Source organism: Lipophrys pholis, assembly GCF_963383615.2.
Source record: "Lipophrys pholis genome assembly, chromosome: 4".
NCBI classification, from domain to species: domain Eukaryota; kingdom Metazoa; phylum Chordata; class Actinopteri; order Blenniiformes; family Blenniidae; genus Lipophrys; species Lipophrys pholis.
In genome coordinates, this window is record NC_137637.1 from 8,224,106 (window position 1) to 8,247,959 (window position 23,854).

The 23,854-nt window shown below is 41.3% G+C and overlaps 1 protein-coding gene across 1 annotated transcript in view; it reads right to left on the reverse strand.

The window, feature by feature from the left end:
* The window catches only part of nucks1a (nuclear casein kinase and cyclin-dependent kinase substrate 1a), a 57,835-nt gene that overhangs the window by 18,843 nt on the left and 15,138 nt on the right, over positions 1-23,854 (reverse strand). Inside the window, exon 3 of the mRNA XM_080461238.1 lies at positions 16,032-16,122. Coding sequence (XP_080317364.1) covers positions 16,032-16,122 — 91 coding nt within the window. The remainder of the gene's footprint in view (positions 1-16,031; positions 16,123-23,854) is intronic.

Sequence of the window (23,854 nt, forward strand, 5' to 3'; positions counted from 1 at the left end):
TACACATTTTTGTGACTCTATTCCACAACCACTGTAAGTGAGACAGAATTGGGTGGGTTTGCTCATCGGCTGTTAGTCTGTTTGTAACAACGTGGATCGGATTAAGATATTTACACAAGAAGTTCTCGATGCAGTACCAAAGAGGGGCTCGGTCTTGGGGTAGAGACCAGTGTTCCATGTGCCAGAGGCAAAAGGCGAGGTGATATAGCAAGAGGTTTGGTGTGCCTAGTCCTCCCTGGTCAACTGGTCTCTGTAACTTTCTTAATTACAATATGGGGCGTTTATTACCACTCCAGAGAAATATATTGCATAGTCTGTCAAATTCTTTAAAATATTTTATTGGAATATTCATGGGTAAAGACTGGAACAGATAATTACATTTTGGTATAAAATTCATTGAGGATGTTGGCTTTCCCGCAAAGAGAGATGGAGAGGGGTCCATCACTCAATATCATTCTTAAATCTTCCCAGGAGGGGTTCAATGTTGGCACATGCAAAATCTGACAACTGTGGAGGAAACGTGAGACCAAGATACTTGATGCCGTTAGTGGGCCATATGAAGTCACCAGGTGTAAACACATCTTTCAGTAAGCTGAAAGAGGAAGTGCCTTAGTTTTTTCCCAATTCACCTTATACCCTGACAATCTAGAAAAATTACTGATAATAGAAAATATGGATGCGAGAGACCGATCAGGTTCCGTTATAAAGACTAATGTATCATCTGCATACATCATTAATTTATGTGTGGCGTCACCTATATTGATACCCGGAAAGTCGGGGTATTTATGTAAGCCTGCTGCCAGGGGCCAAGTTGAGGGGACTTAATGGGCAGCCTTGTCTCCTACGTCTGCCAAGGAATATGGTTGTGAGAGAACGCCATTAGTTAAAACTGATGCCCTAAGGGTGGGCTTACAGTAGTTTAATCCACTCCACAAATATTGAACCAACCCCGAAGGATTCCAGAGTGGAGAACAGATAATGCCACTCCACCCAGTCAAATGCCTTCTCTGCATCCAAGGAGAGAGCGGCTGCAGGGGAGTGTGTATTGCTGGAGGCCCTCATTATATCATTTAAATGTCTAAAGTTATTGGCTGAGCTACGAGATTGCATGAAGCCGACTTCATCTGGGTGCATCACTGCATTAAGCACTGTATTTTATCAGGCTGCAAGGAGTTTGGCTAGGAGTTTTACTAACACCCTATCAGGCTCAAGGGCCTGTAATATTTGCAGTTATGGGAGTCTTCGTCTTTTTTCAGAATTAAAGAGATGACGGCATCAGACAAAGAGGGACGTAAGCTGCCTGTGTCCATAGCCTTGTGGTAAATAACTAGCAGGAGTGGGGAGAGCTCCTCTATGTAGGTCTTATAAAACTCAGCTGTGAATCCGTCCCCAGGCTTTACTGGATGGGAGATTTTGAATAGCTTCAGCTATTTCTTTCAATTTTCGTGGCTGATCTGGTGAAGTCACCCGATCTTCTGATAGAGAAGGAAGAGTGAGGGGAGTCTGGAAAGGATCAATTTCCTCTTTATTAGCACAGGATTCAGAGGACTAAAGGCTGATAAAAAAAAATCCCTAAATGCACAGTTTATCTCCTCTGGGCCTGTTAACAGTACCTCTCCCTGAACTCTTATGGTTGGAATGGAGCTTAGAGCCTATTTTTGCTTTATGTATCTCTTCAAAGATTTTTTGTCGAGCCCCGAATAGAGCAAATTCAGATTTATGAGTTAATATACTATTCATTTAGTATTTCAGTTTAGTTAACATGGTTAAATTGGAAGACGATGTATTTTGTTTGAAAACGATGTCTGCAGCATAACTTTTTTTCTACAGTTCAAGCTCCTTTGTAATATCAACATTTTTTTGAAGTATGCATGCTGTATAATGTGACCCCTGGTGAATGCCTTTAAGGCTTCCCAGATTGTACCAACAGAGGGCGAAGAGGGTAAATTTGTCTCATTAAAAAGGTTAATTTGAGATCTTAAATATTCTTTGAACTCTAAATCCAGTAGGAGGCTTGAGTTGAGTCTCCACCTGGGGGTATGAGCTGTTTTATTGAAGGGGAGCATACTGAGAAATACAGGGACATGATCTGTAATAAGGACATTACCAATAGTAGAAAATGCTACTGAGGAAATAACAGATTTCGAAATCAGAAAGTAGTCTAATCTTGAGAATGTGCCATGAGGGGATGAATAAAAAGTGTAAGCTCTTACAGAGAGATGTAGCAAACGCCAAACCTCAACAAGCGAGGGGGGGTTACGGTCCAAGATTGGATTTAAAACTAGGTTAAAGCCCCCCCGTGATAACTGGATGGTAAACTAAATTGTTTATCTCAGATTCAAGTTTACCGAAAAATGCTGGCTCATCAGTATTTGGAGCATATGTATTGGCCAGTATTATAGTTTAGCCTTGGATATTGGACAGCAGCGAAGAAAAGCTGTGTCCAGCTGTGTCACTGACTTCTTCCTCTCTTTCAAAATAAAAGCCCCCCCCAGTACGAGGACCCGATCAAGGCTGCTTGCAGCTTTAATTATCATTATTGTTCCGCCACGTCAGTAGACCAAAATTTGACCCCCTCCACACGCTCAAAAGCTCACCGAATTTCGCATGCTCATCAGGACTGGCAAAAAATTTAAGAAATTTAAGAAAATGGAGAAAAAAGACGCCCAGAGTGCCAAAATGTGCTCTCCAGCGCCATGAGAAACACTAAAACGGTCACCACAGACCATAGTTGTACAAAAAACAAAACAAACCAAAGCTCACTTGTTTGTCTCATCAAGACAAAAATCTTACAGAAAGTCAGCAATTTGCCTTTCAAAATAACATTTTTTCCCAAAAAAGGCCTCTGCGCAAGCGCTATCTCCTCTGAGAGCGAATACCGTATCGGCTTCAAAACAGGAGACGCTTCTGCTCAAAACTTCAGAACAACTTATTGACTACTGGAGCAATTTAGATTTTATTAGCTGTCAAAGCTCCCAATGCCGAATACTGCCACCTGCCTCCTCTCATTCAAACACATAGGGGTGTAACAATACATCGATTCATTTATTAATGATACAATTACATCGATGCACAATGACAACATCGATTCACATCGTCATCTTTAAGAAACGCCTTTATTTTGAAATTCACATAGCACGTCTGTGCGACGGTGTCACCATTCCCTGCACGCTCTCGCTGCCTTCACACAACGTGCACAGCGGTGTCATGGCTAGTGCCAGCAGCCCAAAAAGGACAACATACACTCACCTCTTGGAAATAAATCGGCGGTGTGGAAGAATTTCGGATTCAGACGGAAAGACGGCCCAACAGACAAAACTCACGCCATATGCAAACAGTGTCAGTGCGAGTTCAAATACTCACACAGTGAACTCGGCCGGGCACCTAAAGAAGAAACACGGGCTCGACCCACATGCTAGCTACGCTGTAACCGTGTCTGATGTTACAGCACCTTTGACCAGTTTTCCAAAAACGCTGAGCAACAACTCAAAAAGAGTGATGAGTATCACAGGTGCCATTTCATATTTCATTTGTAAAGATATGAGACCTTACAGTGTTTTACTGTTAAATCCCTACTGTTTACACTGTTTATTTATTGCCCGATACCTGAAAGACCTTAGAAATAAAATACTCAAATCATATTTCAGTGGTTTTTTGTGAGTTGATATAAATGTAAATGATTGTGTGAGATGGGCATATGATATCGCATCACATCAATCGCAGGCTTGTGAATCAAATCGAATCGGAATCGTATCGTGACAGACTTTGTGACATCGGCAAACATCGTATCGCCATCCAAACATATCGACATTGTATCGTATCGTGATGAAGCTGGTGATTTATACATCCAGTAACACATGGGGCTATAACTCCATAAAACATGAACTTTTTGATGAGATAGAAGAATGCTGTCATCTTTTGTCATCCCATCCCATTCAAGCGACATTTATCATTGAGTAAGATGAAGCAAAATTGTGCATCTGCGTCAAACTGAGCCTCCTAGTGTTTAAAGTTTACGTCCGACTGCTTTGAAACCCACACAGACTGAAGGACAACACATTTTCCTCTTAAGAAATTGTAATTTTATGAAAACATTTGCTTGAAAACTGTGGATTCTGAGTCTTTTCCAAAATATGTAGAAAAAATCTGTCCTCTAATCCACTCTCAGTGACATCACCAACTGCAGCTGTGTCCATCAGTGTTGCATCATTCGAAACAAGAATTACGCAATACCATGTCAATAAAACTGTGACCACTTAACCTGCATGTCCTGACTGACCAACATGCTAACGTATGCTACGTGAATAAGCTAAAATGCTAATGTGTGGTTTGTGGACTAGCTAACGTGCTAACATGTGCAACATAAACTAGCTAACATGCCAACGTGTGGTCTGTGGAATAGCCCACATGCTAATGTGTGCTACATAAATGAGGTAAAATGCTAATGTGTGGTTTATAGACTACCTAACGTGCTAACGTGTAATACGTGTACTAGCTAACATGCTTACATGTGGTTTGTGGAACTGCTAACATGCTAACATGTGGTTTGTCAAACAGCTGACATGCTAACATGTGGTTTGTGGAACAGCTAACATGCTAACGTGTGGATTGTCAAACAGCTAACATGCTAATGTGTCCTACATAAATGAGCTAAAATGCTAATGTACTAGATGGCATCCCCAACTACAGCTACGTCCATCAGTTTTGCATCATTCATCCAAGAATTACACAATACCATGTCAATCAAACAGACTACTTATCCTGCATGTCCTGACTTTGCAAATAAAAGCTCCAAACGCCTTCGAAATACAAGTTCTTGTTTATTAAAATTTTAAAAAGTCATGAAAATGAATGTTACATTGTTAGCCATGATTGGGCCAACCCCGACGGGCCAGATGCCAGAGTGTGAGGTCCCGATCAAGGCTGCTTGCAGCTTTAATGTTTTTTCTGTTTTTTTTCTTCTTATATCACTGGTGTCCTGGGTAACTTATAATAAGTTATAATAATAAACAGGATACAAACTTATAACAATAAACTGGGCCATAACGTGAAAGCTGTATCGTTTCATCCTGTTCCGACATCGGGGCACTACAATCTAGTTACACCATTACAAAGATATATTAGTCCTGAGCTAGATGTCAAAAGTTCTCCATTTGTAATCCCGCAGTTTTCTTGAAATCAGTGTTTAAAGTCGGTACTACTTTCTTTACTTGCTTAATGATATTGTCATGTGCGCTGCGTTTGAGTCATATGTAAACCTGCTGGTTCAACAAGAGGGCGTAACACATCCAAGATGACCTATATACGATCTTCCAGCAGTTCAGAGGAGAAAAACATGACTAAACCTTTAAAAATCCATCAAGAAATATGCTGTATGGTCCTGATATCGGTAAAAAAAGGAAAAAAAAACATAAGTTTTGGGTAAAATGATGTGAAACGTTCTGAAACTGTGACAAAGGATTGCTTTGTTTGAGAGGTGAGAGCAAGACCATAGCTGAAATTCCTAAACACTGCATCAATATGTACTTTGGCAATGTTCCAGAAGATGCTGGGTTTCATGCAACATGCTACAGACGATTGAAGCACTTGGACTTCGCAGAGAAACATAAAAGAGACCATCCAGATGTTAATGAAACACAGGGAGGCGAAACTTCTGAAACTCTGTGAAGAAACCCTGGTCCACGATGGACCAAGATATTGTTTCCAATGGTCCTGGTCTGCCTGCCTTGTGCATTGTCTGTAAGAAAGTGGATAAATACACCACCGTGTCTGGAAAACGCACAAAGGATCATCTTTCACTGACACGGACCATCAGCAGGTGTGTAAAAAATAATCTGTCTCTAACTCTCTCTTACAATCACACGCAAACACTATAAGTATGTAAGTTTATTCTATTTTGTTTGGAGTTGTGATGATTTTGAATTTATTTCTTTGGGCCATGTTGTAATGGTTATAATATAGGGTACTTGTATATTGTGTTTTCATAGGGTTGTAATTTTGTACGTTATACTTGATGTAAAGCCCACACAAATACAGACAGACACCATGTAATTATCTTCCTTCATTAAAGGTTTGTTGCTGGAAGCTGCTGAGATGAAAGAAGACTCTGGGAAGATAAAAACTGCGTGGTCATGGAAGTTCAATCCCAGAAGTCCTGTTACTGTCAGTTAGGGCTGCCACAAACGATTATTTTGATAGTCGCCAAATCACCGATTATTTTTTAGATTAGTCGACTAATCGGATCATACGTAAATTGAGAGTAAAACATACAGCTTATCGCACCAGCATGAAGCTGCTCTTATATAACCATCATTAGTTTTCAACAATGAGGTAGGCACCTGTAACTAAGGAATTATTAAAGTTTTGGTCTCACTGATTCAAATATAACAAAAGTGCATTTAGTGCTCAGAATAGTTCATGTTTACAGCTATATGAGTAAGTAGTAAGTTAGCTCTCTGTTTACGCTAATATTAGCAGCTAACTAGCCAGTTAGCTAAGCGAGGCAATGGTCCCTCTTCATCATTGTCACAAGCCACAACGTGCTTCCTGTTCAGGTGCTCGTGCATCACAGTTGTGCAGCCGTGGAAGGCAAGTTCTGTCTTGCAGATACTGCATTGCACACCTTTTTCTTTTGTTTTCTTAAAATGCTTCGACACTTTTGAGCTCAGTTGCCGCCGGGTCGCCATGATACCACAGCTCGTCTGGTAAAACTTCCGGTGACATCACGGCTGACCCCGATTACCACTACTGCGCAGGTGTGTCAAGGACAGAAAGGCAAACAGTGGAAGATGCCGCGTCAGTTTTGAGAGGGAAAAAAAAATATTAAAAAAAAAGCAAAAAAAAAAGACGTCAACTATTAAATTAGTTGTCGACAATTTTAATAGTCGACATAATCGTGACTAGTCCACTAATCATGGCAGCCCTAATGTTAGTACACCAGGTTATTGGCCAAGTCCAAAGCAGCTGTTACTGGGACCACAGAAGAAGAAACATAAGACATATTATCTAGTCAGACTGCACATACCTGGAATAATTGTACATACATACGATGCTTGTTGCACAACTTTCTGCATTATTTAAGTCTGTGTTTGTGTGTTTCAGAAATCAAACCTTTGATGTAAGCTACAAGATCTTCTGTGAGCAGATTATCAGGCAAATAATTGTTGTAAACCAAGAGGTGCTGAGGATGAATCAGCTAAGAAGAAAGTTCATCATTATAGTGAAAGAGCATGAGGACGTTGATGTTTCAAACTACAGATAATGGAACTGAAATACCAACATTATCTTTGTCAGCTTTGGAGAGAAAACATTGCAGCAATTCTGAATGATGTATAAATCATTCTCGATAATTTTGAAACAATGTCCTGGCTCATAGTGTTTTTGCCTCTTTAACTATAATGACTGCTTAAATACAGATGCCACGGTGGTAACTATTTCTCCCCAAAAAGTCTGTGATGGTAAATTATCTTGTACTGGTGAAGATATGTATTCCTACTGTAATGAAATATCATTGTATTGATATGTTGCAGGATGGATAGATTGAAGAGGAAACTGACCCTTGATTCCCCTCACCTAGTGTTTCACTCCCCAAGCAAGTCAATATAGGTGATCTGATTTTTGTTGGGCCACATTTCTGCAGAAAAGCTCAGACAGAGGCTACCTCAGCCACCAGGTACAGAATCCACAGGGTGAAGAACAGAGGGAAGACAAGCACAAAGTGACTCTGAAACCAGAGACAGTACAAAAGCTGCTTGGCAAACTAAAGAGGACACGGGAATACTTTATTGTGCAGCACTGATGGCGAGATGCTGAACTTACTATTGTGGGCAAGAAGTTGAGCTTATACATTGCTCATGGAGAAAGGCATCACTGTGCGACTGTAAGAGAGGGTTTGCAGACTGTTAATGCTATTGAAGATCTGACATATGATCATGAGGAATTTGACACCAGGGTGTTTTTACATGCACAACATGTTGCACAGGAACATCACACTGTTATCATGAAGAGCCCTGATACTGATGTGGCAGTCATTGCTTAAATTCTGGAGAAAGATCTACCATGTAGGTTGTACTTTCACACAGGAGTTTCCAACAAGAATCATTGACTTAAGCCAATTTGACCTCACTGCATTTACATATCTGAGTCGAACTTTTTACCTGAACCAGTCTGTCTTTGAAGTACTATGCAAATATGTGTGCCACCTGTCTGGTGAGTCATCTGCTGAAAATGTGAACGATGAAAGATACAAAGCATTCTACATGGCATCTTCAGCTTTGCCAGAACTATCCGTGCTTCCAACATGTGACGCTCTACACCAGGGGTGTCCAAACTCGGTCCTGGAGGGCCGGTGTCCTGCATGTTTTAGTTCTCTCCCTGCTTCAGCATACCTGAATCTAATGATGATGTCATCACCAAGGTTGTGAAAAAGCCAAATAACGAGCCCTTCATTGCAATCAGGTGTGTTGCAACAGGGGGACAGAGATAAATCCTGCAGGACGCCGGCCCTCCAGGACTGAGCTTGGACACCTCTGCTCTACACCAACACTGCAAAAGGACAAACTACCAAGAAGCAATAATGAAACGTTGTCTGAAAGGTATTATGTGTTCACCCTCACCCATTAGTGGTGGATAGCACATTGAAAGTGGGGAGTGAACAGTGACCTGGATGAATACAACTCCCGCTCCTCAAAATGTGTTGCAGTTAATCCACTGCACCTTTCAGCAAGTCAAATGCGATCCAGATAGATGTTCATGTATGTCAACAAGACTGATTTGCACTGATTTGTTGGGTGCCAGCTCTGTGTGAATGTTCTGAAGGAAAGAGAAGACATAGTGACATGAGATGATATTTCTGGCAGTGATGGAGATGAACCATAAAACATCCTCTAAAAAAGTGTCCATTGAACAGAAATAAAAGCTTACGAGGTCTATTAAAACAACATGTAGAGGGGCACTAGTGACCAATCTTTGGCGTAGACGTGCTTTGCAAAGATCTCCGGAACAATCCTACTAAAAAGCGATAAAACAGCACCAACTGGAGGAAACTTTTATTTTTTTATGTTCATTTAAATTGAGTTAAACATTTTTATTGAGTTATCATGGCTGGCAAAGCGCCAAAGACCCGCAGTACCGTGTCTTCTAAACCGAGGCCCAGCACTCCCGGCTCGTCCCCGCGTGGTGGAGACGACACCGTCAGTGCTTGCTACCGACAACTTCAGGTAGGAGTTGCTGGCGTCGCTACGCCAAGACATTGGATACATTGTCGGACAAGAAATAATTGAGGTGCTGGAGAAAGAGATGGCGGGGTTCAGAAATGATGTCCAAGGGTTAGGGTTAGGGTCATCTCCGTCTACCCGGATTACACGACACAAGTGGTCAGCCTACTGTTAGGAGAGGCTGGAGCAACCTGGGACCTACAACAGGTCAGCTCAGGGTTACAAGGCCTTTTTATTTGTTGTTGTTGTATCCTTTTATATAAAGAAAAACACTCACAAGCTTACACTTTTCATTTAACTACTGTAATGGTATTGAGAACATACATCCTGCCTGAGCCAATCCAGCTAGTCACACAGGTACACTCTCATTCATCATGATAGGAACAAATAGAGCTTAGGCTAAATAAGATTCATCAGTTGGAACATCAAAGGGATCCAGCATCCTATGAAGTGCAACAGGGTTCTAATGCGCCTGAAATAATTGGGCTCAGATATCATGTACCTTCAAAAAATTCATCTTCGACACACGGAACATAATAAACTGAAAAAAGGCTGGATTGGGAAAATTTTCCATTCAGAATATGGAGATAGAGCTAGAGGGGCTGCAATTTTAATAAGGAGAGGTATCCCCTTCACACCAATCACTATTACGTCAGACAATCAAGGTCGGTTCATCATAGTGACAGGACAGCTTTATGGTAATTTGGTGGCTCTTGTTAATCTCTATGGTCCCAAATGGGATAACCCTCAGTTCTTCTCTCACCTGATAAAAAAATTACCTGTCTTAAATACACATCTGCTCATACTAGGGGGAGACTTCAACTGTACCTTACAGCCAGCATTAGCAAAATCCAATCCTAAGCAAACCAAGAACGTGTCAAAATCAAGTGCACTAATTCTCTCCTTTATGCAATCTTAGAAACTGTATGACCCTTGGAGACACAACCCTCCACCAAACAGTTTTCATTCTTTTTGCCTGTCCATCTCTCATATACACGAATTGATTTCTTTTTGAATGATCACAGAACACTGTCCTATATGACAGACAGTAGATACCATAGTATAACAATTTCTGACCATTGTCCAGTTCAGTTGGATATGTCATTTCCAAACAGCTACATTCTATGAGCATGGGAGAGGGCAGGAAAGTTATTGTGTCATCAGCTTAAACAAAGAACTATGCAAAATGAATCTCAGAAATCCACACCTCATCTGATTCAACTTCTTCACATCCACAAATCATAAATGACTGTTTCAAAGCATACTACACTGAACTTTATACATCACAGGCCCCTGCAAATACTGCAGATATAACAACGTTTCTAACTGACCTAACACTACCGCAAGTTACTAAAGAGGACAAAAACATGCTTGATGAACCAATAATAACTGAAGACATAGTACAGGCAAAAAGCTCAATGCAAAATGGAAAAAGCCCTCGTCATGATGGATTTCCCATAAAATTTTATAAAACATTTGCAACCAGGTTGGCACCATTCCTATATTTACTGTTAAAGGAAATTACTTCAAACAAAATATTGCCTCCCACTATGACACAGGCATCAATATCTGTCTTTCTTAAAAAAAATGGAGGGACCCTTTGGACTGTGGTTCATATCGTCCAATCAGCCTACTTTTTTTTTGACTACAAAATACTTACAAAAATCCTATCACACCTCTTAGAAATAGCAATCCCCAAGACAATTAATCCAGAACAAACAGGGTTTATACCAGGGAGACAGTCATTCTACAATATGAAACGTCTGTTCAATGTGCTCTATTCTGACTCCTCAACCATACAGGCGGAGGTCGTAATTTCACTTGATGCAGAGAAAGCATTCGACCCAGTCGAGTGGGAGTACTTGTTCATGGTGCTTGACAAATTTGGCTTTGGCCCCTCTTTCACCTCACTTGTTAGGATACTATAACAGGGTATATGCAGGAATCCTGAGGTTAATTTCAAAACCTTTTTAAGACTTTTTAAAAAACCTTTCAAAAGAAATTAAGACCTCATCGCCACTTTAAGTTGTTGTTAGCGACACCTCTTTAACAGTTGTAGTTTACAATTTAACAGAAATGAGGCAAGCTGAGAAGGAATAAAACTTGAAAGAATGAATTAAACTTAAGGCAGGTTTATTGACGTTCCCCTCAGTCACAACAAGTAATAACAGTTACTCAATGCCAACTGGTGGAAAATAAGAACTTATTACAAGACTCGTCGAACAGCAACACAAACGGGTCAGCTTTGTTGGTGCTGTCAATAAGCTGCTGCTTAAAGTACAGTGCTAACCCCAATCTTATGACGTATCCAGTTTTGTCCTTGCCACAGGTGAACGTCTTAGCAATGTCCGAATCCGGAAACATCGACTTAAAAATGTCCGCAATTCCTCCGTTTGAGTTCAATAAGTGGTGATTTGCTACTGTGTTGACACAACAGATAACCTCTGCACACAGCGTTGGTATGCCGCCCATAGCAACCCTTATGTCAGCAGACGATGAAGCAGAGGTCGTGGTCGTAGCTGTGTTGGCTAGCCCACCTGTCACGTTACCAGGTGGTCGTGTTGCTGGTGGACCACAGAAAGATGCTGCCAACACAGTCTTGTGGCTAGTACCTTGCATATGGGACTTTGGGCAAGTGCTTTCAACTTTTTACTTGCCCGGACAACTTTTTACTTGCCCGAAGTTTAATGGAAATCTATAAGCTTGGGTAATGTATGAACATTGTACTATGTTTCTGTAATTGTTTTTTGAATAAACTTGAGGTATATTTGACTCCAATTAAAAATGACGAGAGAGACATAATAGGATTTCACAAATTACTTTTGCAATTTAACTTCTTTCCATAAGAGTATCAATGCAGATTCTGACATAGTACTGAAACATTTAGGCATTTACCCTATCAGAGTTCATTTACATATTTAATTTATTTACACATTAACAGAGTCATTTCAATTAGAATAGTTGAAAACAACTGTCTGTATTATGTATAAGTATGCATTAATGATTTAAAGGGAATAATTAAATTCTTGTGCATACTAGAGAATTATTGACTAGTTTGACAAAAAATGAATAGTAGTATCATACATTAAATTATATTATTCAGTGATTAGAGTACACCAATAAAAAGACACAAAACTGATGCATGACAGAGTACAGTAATGTAGAACACAAACTGACTAAATGTGGATCCAGTTTGTCACTAAAATATTTTGAAAAACAAGTATTGAAGCACAATTCATGAACATTCAAATGTTCTTATTTCAGGTTTCTGATCGAGGGACAGCTTCACGAACTTGCTCAGCTACATTGCAGTAGGGATGCACCGATCCATGTTTTTTCACTTCCGATCCGATCCCGATACCCAAATTTGTATATCTGGTGATACGATTCTGATACCAGAGCTCTGTTTGCTTTAAAATTATTATCATTATTGTTGACTTTATATGAGGCTGTAATAAACGCTCTACAGGCAAGTATGAAATGTACAAATGTATACATGTATTCTCTCAAAAGGCAACTTGAGGTTAGTATAAGGTCAGAAAAGGAAGCAGTACAGACAATTTTTGTTCCATTTGGACAATGTGGGGGTCTGCGTGACGTCATCATCTCATAATAAACTAGTTATATCTTTAAAACCTCAGAATCACTTTATTAATCCCTGGAGAAATTCTTTAGCAACGCAGCACAAACAGAATGTTTACAGCTCTAACGCAGCTCCAACCTTGTGGACCACTTTCAGGGAGTTTTGCGCGAAGTAGGACCCAGCTTCACGGAGGCGTGAATCGCCTGCTCCGGCGAAGGAGCTGCTGTGCATTGTTTTGATGCCGCGGTCAGTACTGTTCTCCTCAAGGAGCTGGCATTGACGTCTGGCGGCAGAGCGACCGCCTCACTGTACAACGGCTTTGCAAACATCCACGTCGATGCTTTGAGCGTACAATAGGTCCAAACAGCAACATGTTGTCATGAAAAGTTGGATAGCACAGTGCTACTTCCATAGCCTGCTCGCTGGCTGCAAACTGTGGAATGGATTTCCTGACTCATTACTCATCTCCCTTCAGGAAATCCAGTCCACAGTTTGCAGGCAGCGAGCAGAGCAGCTGCAGGGAAACACTTGTGGCAAAACATTTACATTTCAATGTGAATTATATACACTTAATTTCACTTCAAAGTGTTAAAACCTGTTTGACAAAAGTAGTCTCAACATAGTTCTCTCAGAAACTTATTCAGAATATCCCAGTCTCCCTTCAAACTAGCGTAACCTTCTGGGTTATTTTTTTCGCCATATCGCTCCCCTGTTAGTTATCCTTTTTTTTTTTTTTTTTTTAAATCCTTTATTTTAAAGCCACACCGAGTTTGCTGCTTCAGTGTGGCTGAACTGAGGGTACATCCACACAATGAAAAAACTCTTTTTTTCTCCCTGGCCTTCTCCCAAAAAACCGCCCACACCTCACTATGAACACGGCTCCACACAAGGCTTCAGGGCATGTAGTACACATGCCAGGCCTTTTAGGGGCGCTGTGACTCACCAAACACAACAAAAATGCAGAAGAAGACAGACCACATAGAAATTTAGAAGTAGACTTCTTCACATAAATACATAAACCACTATATATAACTCTAGTTTTATAGGTCTATGACCCCGCTCCGCCTGCTTCTAGCTTCTGCAGCTCGACCGGAGCTTGTAGTCCGTGATTGTTGTGGTTATTAGGTGATTAGGTGGTTATTTGTGGACCGCGATAGGGGGAAGAGGGGGCAGATTACGTCATCTTTTTTCCACGGATGAACGTCTTTGCTGAGCTTACTCCGCCGCATGTTTACTTTTTAGATGTCTTATCAAATTAGTTGTGTTAAACGAAGCTCTGGTGCTCCACCTCTCGGGACTGTGACGAAGCAAATAGTACAACTGGCTGCTGGACTGGTTTCGTTGTCAACCTTAAAATACCTCCAGACTGCTGACATTTTATCCACTAAATGGCTTTAGGCTGCTAACGTCAGTTTACAGCAGGTCGCAAACGGGGCTCGCTTTACGGCAGCTGATGTGAAAAAGTTTTTTTTTTGTTTTTTTTTAGGATCGGCTGGAGTTGCAGATTCCCGATCACTCACAAATCACCAATATCGGCCCTGATCCGATATCTACCGATCTGATAGGGACATCCCTATGAAAAACAGTAAATAAAGTTCTTAAAAAAAACAAAAAAAACAACATGTACTGTAAAATGACAAACGCAACTATTGATAAAAGAAGAAATTAAACCCTGCACCTGTAAACACTGTAAATTACAAGCAATGCTGTCACAGTGATGTGTGTGTTTGTGTGGCAAGGCTCTCAGTGGTTTAATATATGGCATTTGTTGGAGCGTTTTTCCAAACATTTACAAGAATTCATGGTCTGAATTCACATTTCATGGCAATAATTCATCAAGACTTTTCTAAAATGTTATAAATATGTAACTGTTAATTTGTGAGAGGTTTTGTGTTGCTAAAGTGAAATTTGATAAATAAAAAAAGTATAACAAGTATATCAAGTATAACAGAATTTTCATTTTTTAAATGTATACTTATATAGATTTATGGCTTGTGACAGAGAAAGCTTTTAACCAAAAGTGCATAAGGGTATAGTCTACACAAATATGCATTTAAAAAGTAGTGCCCAGACATGGGAATGAAAAACATTTTCTCGGCACTTTTTCATGGTTCACCTTATGGCCTATTATGGGTTTTTAGGGGATAGGCAAAAATAAACCTCAACTTCAGGCTATATCCATTTCGGCTACAGAAATTAAAAAAAAAAAAGAAAAAACAATACAAAACAAAAAACATGGGTGCGTGATCTTTTAAGCACTATAAACTGAATGCACAAAAGTAAATTTCTGCATTGCAACTGTAACAGAAATAAACCATTCATTCACCATTTCTACCAACATGAGTGAAAGAAGTGAGAGAATGTGTCGCTCTCAGGAGTCCAGTAAATTCCAGCGTGGTGCAGTGTAGGACGCCACCTGTGTAATTAGTCCAGCCGTGAAGTTTCCTCATAATAAACTGTTAGTTGTACTGTAACAAGTGGACGCAGTTGGCGATAACTGCAATTCAGCCACTAAAGCCTTGTTTCCACTGTGCGATATAGCAAAGTGCACCCAGACCCAATTCTGTTGCGTGGTTCCACGGCAGAGTATGGTTAAAATGTAGGTGGGATTGTAAACGGTCGCACAACAACGCATGTATGTGCTATCACGAATCGACAGGAAATGCATGACGATCACATTTGGCGCACCTCTGCTCAGGCATGTTAACATAAATGTCCAAACTTTTAATTGAAATCTGCACGTCTGCCCACAAGATATTTCCCAACTTTTTGTTTCGCGTCTGCTTCTTTGGATTTGCGCTGTTAGCTTTGTTTACTACCCAAAATGCACTGCGCTCTACATCACGTGCTCTCGCCCGGTCCACCGAAAGTCCCTGACGCGTTCACACTGTCCGCAGATCAGACCTCAGTTCACCTGCAACTGATGCGAGACCCACATTTTCAAGTGGACCAGAGTTCATCTCTTTCGTCTGGACCAGAGTCTGGGGGAGTTTTGACACCGGCCCGAACGGCGCGGACTTTCCCTGAAATGAACTCTGGTCCGGACCAAACAGTACTAGTGTGAAAGCACCCTGAGTTGCACTTTTTCAGTCAAGTCGTTTATGACGATAGGTTTTTCCTATGGTGCTGTAGGTTTGCGGTTACCGTGATGAAGACAACAAAGGCGGCTAATCAAGGACTACAAGCGGAGTTGAGTTACATTGCGTGTTATCCATTCTCCATTCAGAACTCACCTGTCTTCTTGTGAGTTCTTTGAGCGCTTGTGCTTGGGCTCACGAGGGGCTGCGCGCACCTTCTTAGGCTTGTTGTCGCCATACTCCTCTTCTGCAGGAAGAGAAAAGACCACCTTTAAAGTCTTTCATGCTTAACAGGCATAAAACAGGAATGAAGACAGTTAGAAAGGTTAGCGGGTTAGTTTTTACTGGTCAGTGTTGAATTAAATTCAATGTCGTCCTTAATGCTTTGACGTGAAATAAACATTTGGAGTTGTGGTTATCTATAGATCACTATGGTGCCATTTTCTTCATCCGGCCCACTTGATGCTGCATCGGTTTTTTTCTTCTTCATGTGAACGTCTTTCAGAAACGTTTTGCGATTACACTGCGCCACTTTGATAACAATGTCCATTTACACAGAAATGACAGAAACACTGCAAAGGACATAGTGAGCATCTCAGGCAGGCGTGGGCAAACTTTTTTGCACAGCTTCCACACTGACTTTTAAAATGTGACAGACAAGCCGGGTCAGAACCAGATGCATGTACAGAGAAGAAAATAAGTATTTGAACACCCTGCTATTTTGCAAGTTCTCCCACTTAGAAATCATGGAGGGGTCTGAAATTTTCATGGTAGGTGCATGTCCACTGTATGAGAGATAACCTAAAAAGAAAAATCCAGAAATCACAATCTCTGATTTTTTAACAATTTATTCGTGTGATACAGCTGAAAATAAGTATTTGAACACCTGTCTATCAGCTAGAATTCTGACCCTCAAAGACCTGTTAGTCCGCCTTTAAATGTCCTCCTCCACTCCACTGTATTATCCTGAATCAGATGCACCTGTGTGAGGTCGTTAGCTGCATAAAGACACCTGTCCACCCCATACAATCAGTAAGACCCAAACATTCAGCATGGCTAAGAGCAAAGAGCTGTCCAAAGACACCAGAGACAAAATTGTACAACTCCACAAGGCTGGAAAGGGCTACGGAGAAATTGCAAAGCAGCTTGGTGAAAAAAGGTCCACTGTTGGAGCAATCATTAGAAAATGGAAGAAGCTAAACATGACGGACAATCTCAATCAGAGTGGAGCCCCATGCAAGATATCACCTCGTGGGGTCTCAATGATGCTAAGAAAGGTGAGGAATCAGCCCAGGACTACACGGCAGGACTTGGTCAATGACCTGAAAAGAGCTGGGACCACTGTTTCCATGGTCACTGTTGGTAATACACTAAGACGTCATGGTTTGAAATCATGCATGGCACGGAAGGTTCCCCTGCTTAAACCAGCACATGTTAAGGCCCGTCTTAAGTTTGCCAATGACCATTTGGATGATCCAGAGGAGTCATGGGAGAAAGTTTTGTGATCAGATGAGACCAAGATTGACCATTTTGGTCATAATTCCACTATGCGTGTTTGGAGGAAGAAGAATGATGCGTACCATCCCAAGAACACCATCCCTACTGTGAAGCATGGGGGTGGTAGCATCATGCTTTGGGGGTGTTTTTCTGCTCATGGGACAGGACGACTGTACTGTATTAAGGAGAGGATGACTGCAGCCATGTATTGTGAGATTTTGGCCAAAAACCTCCTTCCCTCAGTCAGATCATTGAAGATGAGTCGTGGCTGGATCTTCCAACATGACAATGACCCAAAGCACACAGCCAGGAAAAGCAAGGAGTGGCTTCGTAAAAAGCATATCAAGGTTCTGGAGTGGCCTAGCCAGTCTCCAGACCTAAATCCAATTGAAAATCTTTGGAGGGAGCTGAAAGTCCGTGTTACTCAGCGACAGTCCAGAAACCTGACTGATCTAGAGAAGATCTGTGTGGAGGAGTGGGCCAAAATCCCTCCTGCAGTCTGTGCAAACCTGGTGAAGAACTACAGGAAATGTTTGACCTCTGTAATTGCAAACAAAGGCTACTCTACCAAATATTAACGTTGGTGTTCAAATACTTATTTTCAGCTGTATCACACGAATAAATTGTTAAAAAAATCATAGATTGTGATTTCTGGATTTTTCTTTTTAGGTTATCTCTCATACAGTGGGCATGCACCTACCATGAAATTTTCAGACCCCTCCATGATTTCTAAGTGGGAGAACTTGCAAAATAGCAGGGTGTTCAAATACTTATTTTCTTCACTGTATATATCAAACGCAGTGACGGGCCGTCAGGGCCTGCAAGGCCTTCTCTGCAGGCCTAAGAAAATTATCTGACTCAGACTGATTTTGATTATATTTTGTCCATGAATACTTCGGAAAGGTCTGTCCGCTTCCTCGCATAGCTTCTCCCCTGGCTGCGCTGCTTCCAGACATGAATTTCCATATCAAAGCTATTAATCAATCACATTACAACCATCACCTCTTGCCAGGTTAAAGAAATCTGCCTGAGGCCCTCACGTTCAATTATGCAGTCCTCTGCAGTGTATTATAAGTGTCGGTCACCCTGACGCATCAACCAAGATTTTGAGTTGGTGATTCAGGGCCTGCTAGTAAGCCTAGGGCAGGGGTCCTCAATAGGCGGGAGGCAACTGTCTGGTCCGCACCGGCCCATGAGCTTTACACCAACGTGAAATAAAGTGCAATTTGTGGAGGGAAAATGCACTGCTCTAACTTGTTTGGACCTCATCCCACACCGTAGTCGAAGCTGGAGTCCGTGTACGTCTGACGTAATTATGTCAGAGCACGCTCTCCACGGATTTCAATTTCACGACCTGCGAAGTAAGTCAAAATTAAACAGAGAAACAACATTAGCTGCAGCGTGAAAAAAGCGCGGAAAGTCGATCAGGAAAAGCGTCAGTTCAACTCTGACTGGACTGAACAGGTTAGTTTTATATTACCGGCCCATGCTTGATATGCACACAGACCAGAGCTGTGCACTGCGGCGGGCTGCTGTGCGCCGTTGCATATTATATTTTTCTATCAATCTGTCAAGAATGTGGTGAATCGGGAGAATTTGCTATATTCAGCTGGGGATTCTGCTGTGAGAGATGTGCCCAGCCGGCCAGAGCGCACCGCACACGAGAAGAAATGAGAATCACCCCATCGCAGGTGCGTCTTGTGGAGGCCGGGTGTTCACCCAGGGCGTAACACAAGCCAGGTCTGCAACTGGGTATAAAAATGTATGACTTCACACACCCCAGTTATTCTACCAACAGCTAGTGAGCAGTTCACATCCTCCAGATTGCTCAGCATTCAGAGAAATTCCATCAGAGAGGATGCTACAGGGAGCGAATGCTGTAACGCTGTATAACACATCAACACACATCACAACTAATCCACATGCTCAGTTACAAACGTCAGGATTAAAGATTCTTGATTATCTTGGAAGATTAATTGGCAGCCAAAAAGATGTTCCAGGAATATCAGGAATGTATTTGAGAACCATATTCAGGTGCATTACGTCACATAAAGAATGTCAGGAATGTGGCAGGAATGACAGGAAAATTATATTGGTAACTGTTGGATAATACTGCGACAAGAAGAGTGAAGGATTTACCGGAGGAGTGTTCTTCCCCTCTGATCAGTGACTTAAAGAAACAGAATACATACATACATCAAAGGAATTTCCTCATCCCATTGCTGTAACTGATTGGTGAGTGAATTCAATCATTTTTGTTTATTTGACAATCTAACTGGTGTATTATAACAAAAATTACATCAATAGTAATAATAAGTTAATTTATAAAGCAGTTTTTATACTTCAAATGCAAAAGACCACAATTAAAAACAAATGGATGAAATGAGAGAACAGAAACAAATGCAGCACAACAATTATGGAATTTAAAAAGTAACAAACTGGAAATCTCAGTCTGTATTTGTGTATCTGTCTCTCTCAGTGTGTAAATAATTAGATGGTTGGTTTTGCAAGTCCTATTTTGGTTTTACACTTACTGTTTTCAAGAGTGCTTTTTTATGTGACCCGCAACAAAAACTTTGAAAATGCCAGGCTTAAATTATTACTACAACCACCTTGACTACTACTACTATACTAATAATGATGATAACAACAATAATAATAGTAATAATGGTAACATCAGAATAATTGAGGACCCCTGGCCTAGGGTAATGTCAGCGTTTTCATACTTTCTGATTGGATCATCAGAGAGTTCAGTCTCCAGTGCTAGATGACTGCATCTGTAGCAAGCTGCACGAACAAAAATATAGTTGTTTATTTAATAGTGGTTTTGTCAACCTACAATGACTAAAGGAGGAGATAAAGAGATTTGGTTGCAGGTTTATTGTCAAAACCATTTTCAAGATGGACATTTCCAAGAGGCCTTTGAATGCACCGCAGCACTCCAAGAGCACGGAGGTCCGGTGCAATTTACTTGTGCTCACTTCAACTTCCATGGCAGGATTCAGGATTATATTATTTGCCATTATATTGCTTTCAAGATCACGAAAAGCTGACATTCGTCACACTCGACCCCCAGAAGCTTTGATAATAGCATTCGCTTTTTTTATTGCTCTATACTGCATTTCTGCATGACAACATGGTTTTTGTAGACATAAAAAGGTTATTGAGGGGTAGATTGACTCAGACCAAGCACTAGTGAAGGCTTAGGTCTGAAATGCACAGCAGGCCACTGATCAAACATAAACAAAAAAAAAAGCCTTATGGTGTGTTACACGGCTGTATGGCCTCAGTTCCACCTCTGTGTGTGTGTTTAAATGAGCTGTTTGACAGGAGGCGCCCTCACCAACTTCCTCCTCCTCCTGTCCTCACGTGGAGCACTTGGATAGGAGGATGACGGCTGATTGGCTCAGGTCCACCCACAAGCTAATGCTGTTTACAGCTTCAGCAGACTCCTCATGGCGGCTGATGTGGGAAGTGTCCCCTCAGTCTGCCTCAAGAACCTTGGTGTGTGTTTAGAGTAGGAAAATCTGCCTTTTTGTTATATTTAATACACCGTTGTATAGTTAGCCATCAGGTAATGCCCCACCCCTTTCACTTTTTGTTGGGCAGTACTCGTTTTGCCCTCCTTTGTTGTATTGCTGTTGTTGTTGTTGTTGTTGTTGTATGTGTCCTGGGATTCTGTATTGTAAACCTAAGAACTACCAATAAAAGCCTCACCCAAATGCACCAGATGGTTGTTCCTTCCCACACCCACACCTTCTCCTAGCAGAGCCGGGTCGTAAAAGGGTGTTAAAGGTTATGTTTACTTTTAGTGGGAACAGCATTGTTGATCCCACTTTTTTCCAGTACATCAAAGTCTGGTATTACTTTTGTTGTGGCAGTTCTCAGAACAGATCTCAGGCGTTCACTCGTCAAGGATCTGTGGGATAAGTTCTTCCATTAGGGTCTGAGCACTGTCAAAGCATATGACCATACTGAAATCGTTGCGATTATTATTAGGGTCCGATCACTGACAGTACAAAAGCCGTGTTGTTTTCGTCAACGACAACAATGATGAAATTATTTCGTTGACGCCCCTTTTTATCATGACGATAACGAGACCGTGACGAGCTAAACACGTCTCTTTTATGACTAAAACATGACGTTATACACGTGTGAGTTTTCGTTGAAACGACGCGATGGGACTAAAACCTTAGTGTATGGCCTGTCAGACGTTCAAAATGCATGACATTTCCTCCTATTGTTTGTGAAATCTGTCTGTCAAAAGCCTGCAATGCCGCTGCGGCTACTTCGTTGTTTGGTCGAGCCCACCACCTAGCAAGGCAGCACACATTTTCACAACACCACTGAGTTGATTAACGTTAACCTGTTGATGGACCATGGCCGCAGCCTCATCGAAGGGGCCTAGTGGTAGGAGGATACACTTTGGATACACTTCCATTACCATCCATCGGAAATAAAGAGCGAGTGCATTGTAGAGGGAGACGATGGTAAATGTGGCGACAAACTAGGTGGAAAGAACACCACCAATTTGAAGCGGCATCTGAAGGCTTTCCACGCTGATATTTTTTCGAAGGTAAGTTACAACTAGCCCTCTTTACAAAGCATACATAATACATTCTTAATTGCACTGGCAAGTCGACCATCGAAACTGCGGAAAAAAGCGCTCCAGTTTATTTATTTATTTTTTATTGCGCTCTGGTTTCCGAGAGGTGTGAAAAAAACAACCGAGACTGGGTGCACGCGCACTCCGACCCAAGATCCGTAATTGCGCTTCATCCATCCATTTTCTCCCACTTATCCGTTTCGGTGGCAGTGCTCAGACTTCGGTGGCAGCCTGAGCACTGCCACCCAGATCAGATTGCACCGATTAAGAACCTTTCCTGCGGGTGGTGAGCCCACAGGAAGGTGGCGCCTGGCGTGGGACATGAACCCACTACCTTGAAATTGCAAGTCTCATGCTCTATCAACTGAGCTAGCCAGGGGCTTAAATTGTGCTTCATACTTGACCTTATTTACCAACAACATTCCTGGACACAACTTCAAAATAAAAGTCAAACAACGTATTTTCAAAACAATCTTCTCCCAACAGAGCTTGTACTTTGAAAAGAATACCGGATGCGCATGCGTAAATGACATGGCTTTTGCGTCCATGTGAGAGTGCGCATGCGTAACTGACTCAAACAACCCGTGGAAACTCTGTAAAAAGAAATCGAGTGCATCACTAATGGAGCAGCAAAGATCAAGAGTCTGGCAAAATTAGAGGAATACGAGAGAGAGAGATAGAGAGAGATAGAAGGGAAACAATGGCTGCGGCTACATGCACAAGGCCGCAACTGTGTTCTCTTTTTATTTGGGAAAGTATTGAAATACGTAGTGGTATCGGTACCACCGGTAATCTGGTTACGTGAAAACTAGGAATGCCACGATTACACTCTTTTGCCCCCGATACGATCCGATTTTTCCAGAATTGAGTATCGGCCGATATCGATACTTTCCCGATCCGATACTCACATTGCTATTGCAAAGATACTCAATAGTGTATTTTTGGAGCAACTAAGATGCCTGAAGCTAAAAGCACTATTGGCAGAAGCTTTGTTTAGCTAGAAATTATTGTAAAACTCACTTATTGAATCAAAATTCTTCTTTCTCTTTAGTTGTTGTAAACTGAGGGTACATCCACACGACGGAAAAACAATATTTTTTCTCCCTGGCCTTCTCCCAAAAAACCATCCACACCTCACTATGAACACGGCTCAACACGAGGCTTCAGAGCATGTACTACACATGCCAGGCCTTTAGGGGCGCTGTGACTCACCAAACACAATAAAAAAGCAGAAGAAGACAGACCACATAGAAATTTAGAAGTAGACTTTTGCACATAAACACATAAATCACTATATATCACTCTAGTTTTATAGGTCTATGGCCCCGCTCCGCCTGCATCTAGCTTCTGCAGCTCGACCGGAGCTTGTCGTCCGTGATTGTTGTGGTTATTAGGAGAAGTTGTGGACCACGTTCTTTTTTTTTTTTTTTTTTTAAGATCGGCGGGGTGATCGGCTGGATTTGCCGATCCCCGATCACTCACAAATCACTAATATCGGCCCCAATCCGATATCTACCGATCGGATCGGAACATCCCTAGTCAAAACTTTATGGTTCACTGTTGGTTTTCTGAATTGCAACACCTCATACAACCTGTCAACCTTGACTCCAATTTCGAACATTTATTCAAATTAAATTAATGTTAAAAAACAAATACACTAAAAAAAAAAACCTGACTGAAGTTAGACTAAAACCGCTTTGAGTTTTCGTCGACTAAAACTATCACATTTTGAAATAACTAAAATATGACTAAAACTAATAGGCATTTTCGCCCATAAGACTAAGACTAAGACTAAAACTAAGATGGCTGCCAAAAACAACACTGTACAAAAGACTATTGAAACAGTAGGGATTTTTATTATTATTATTATACCGAA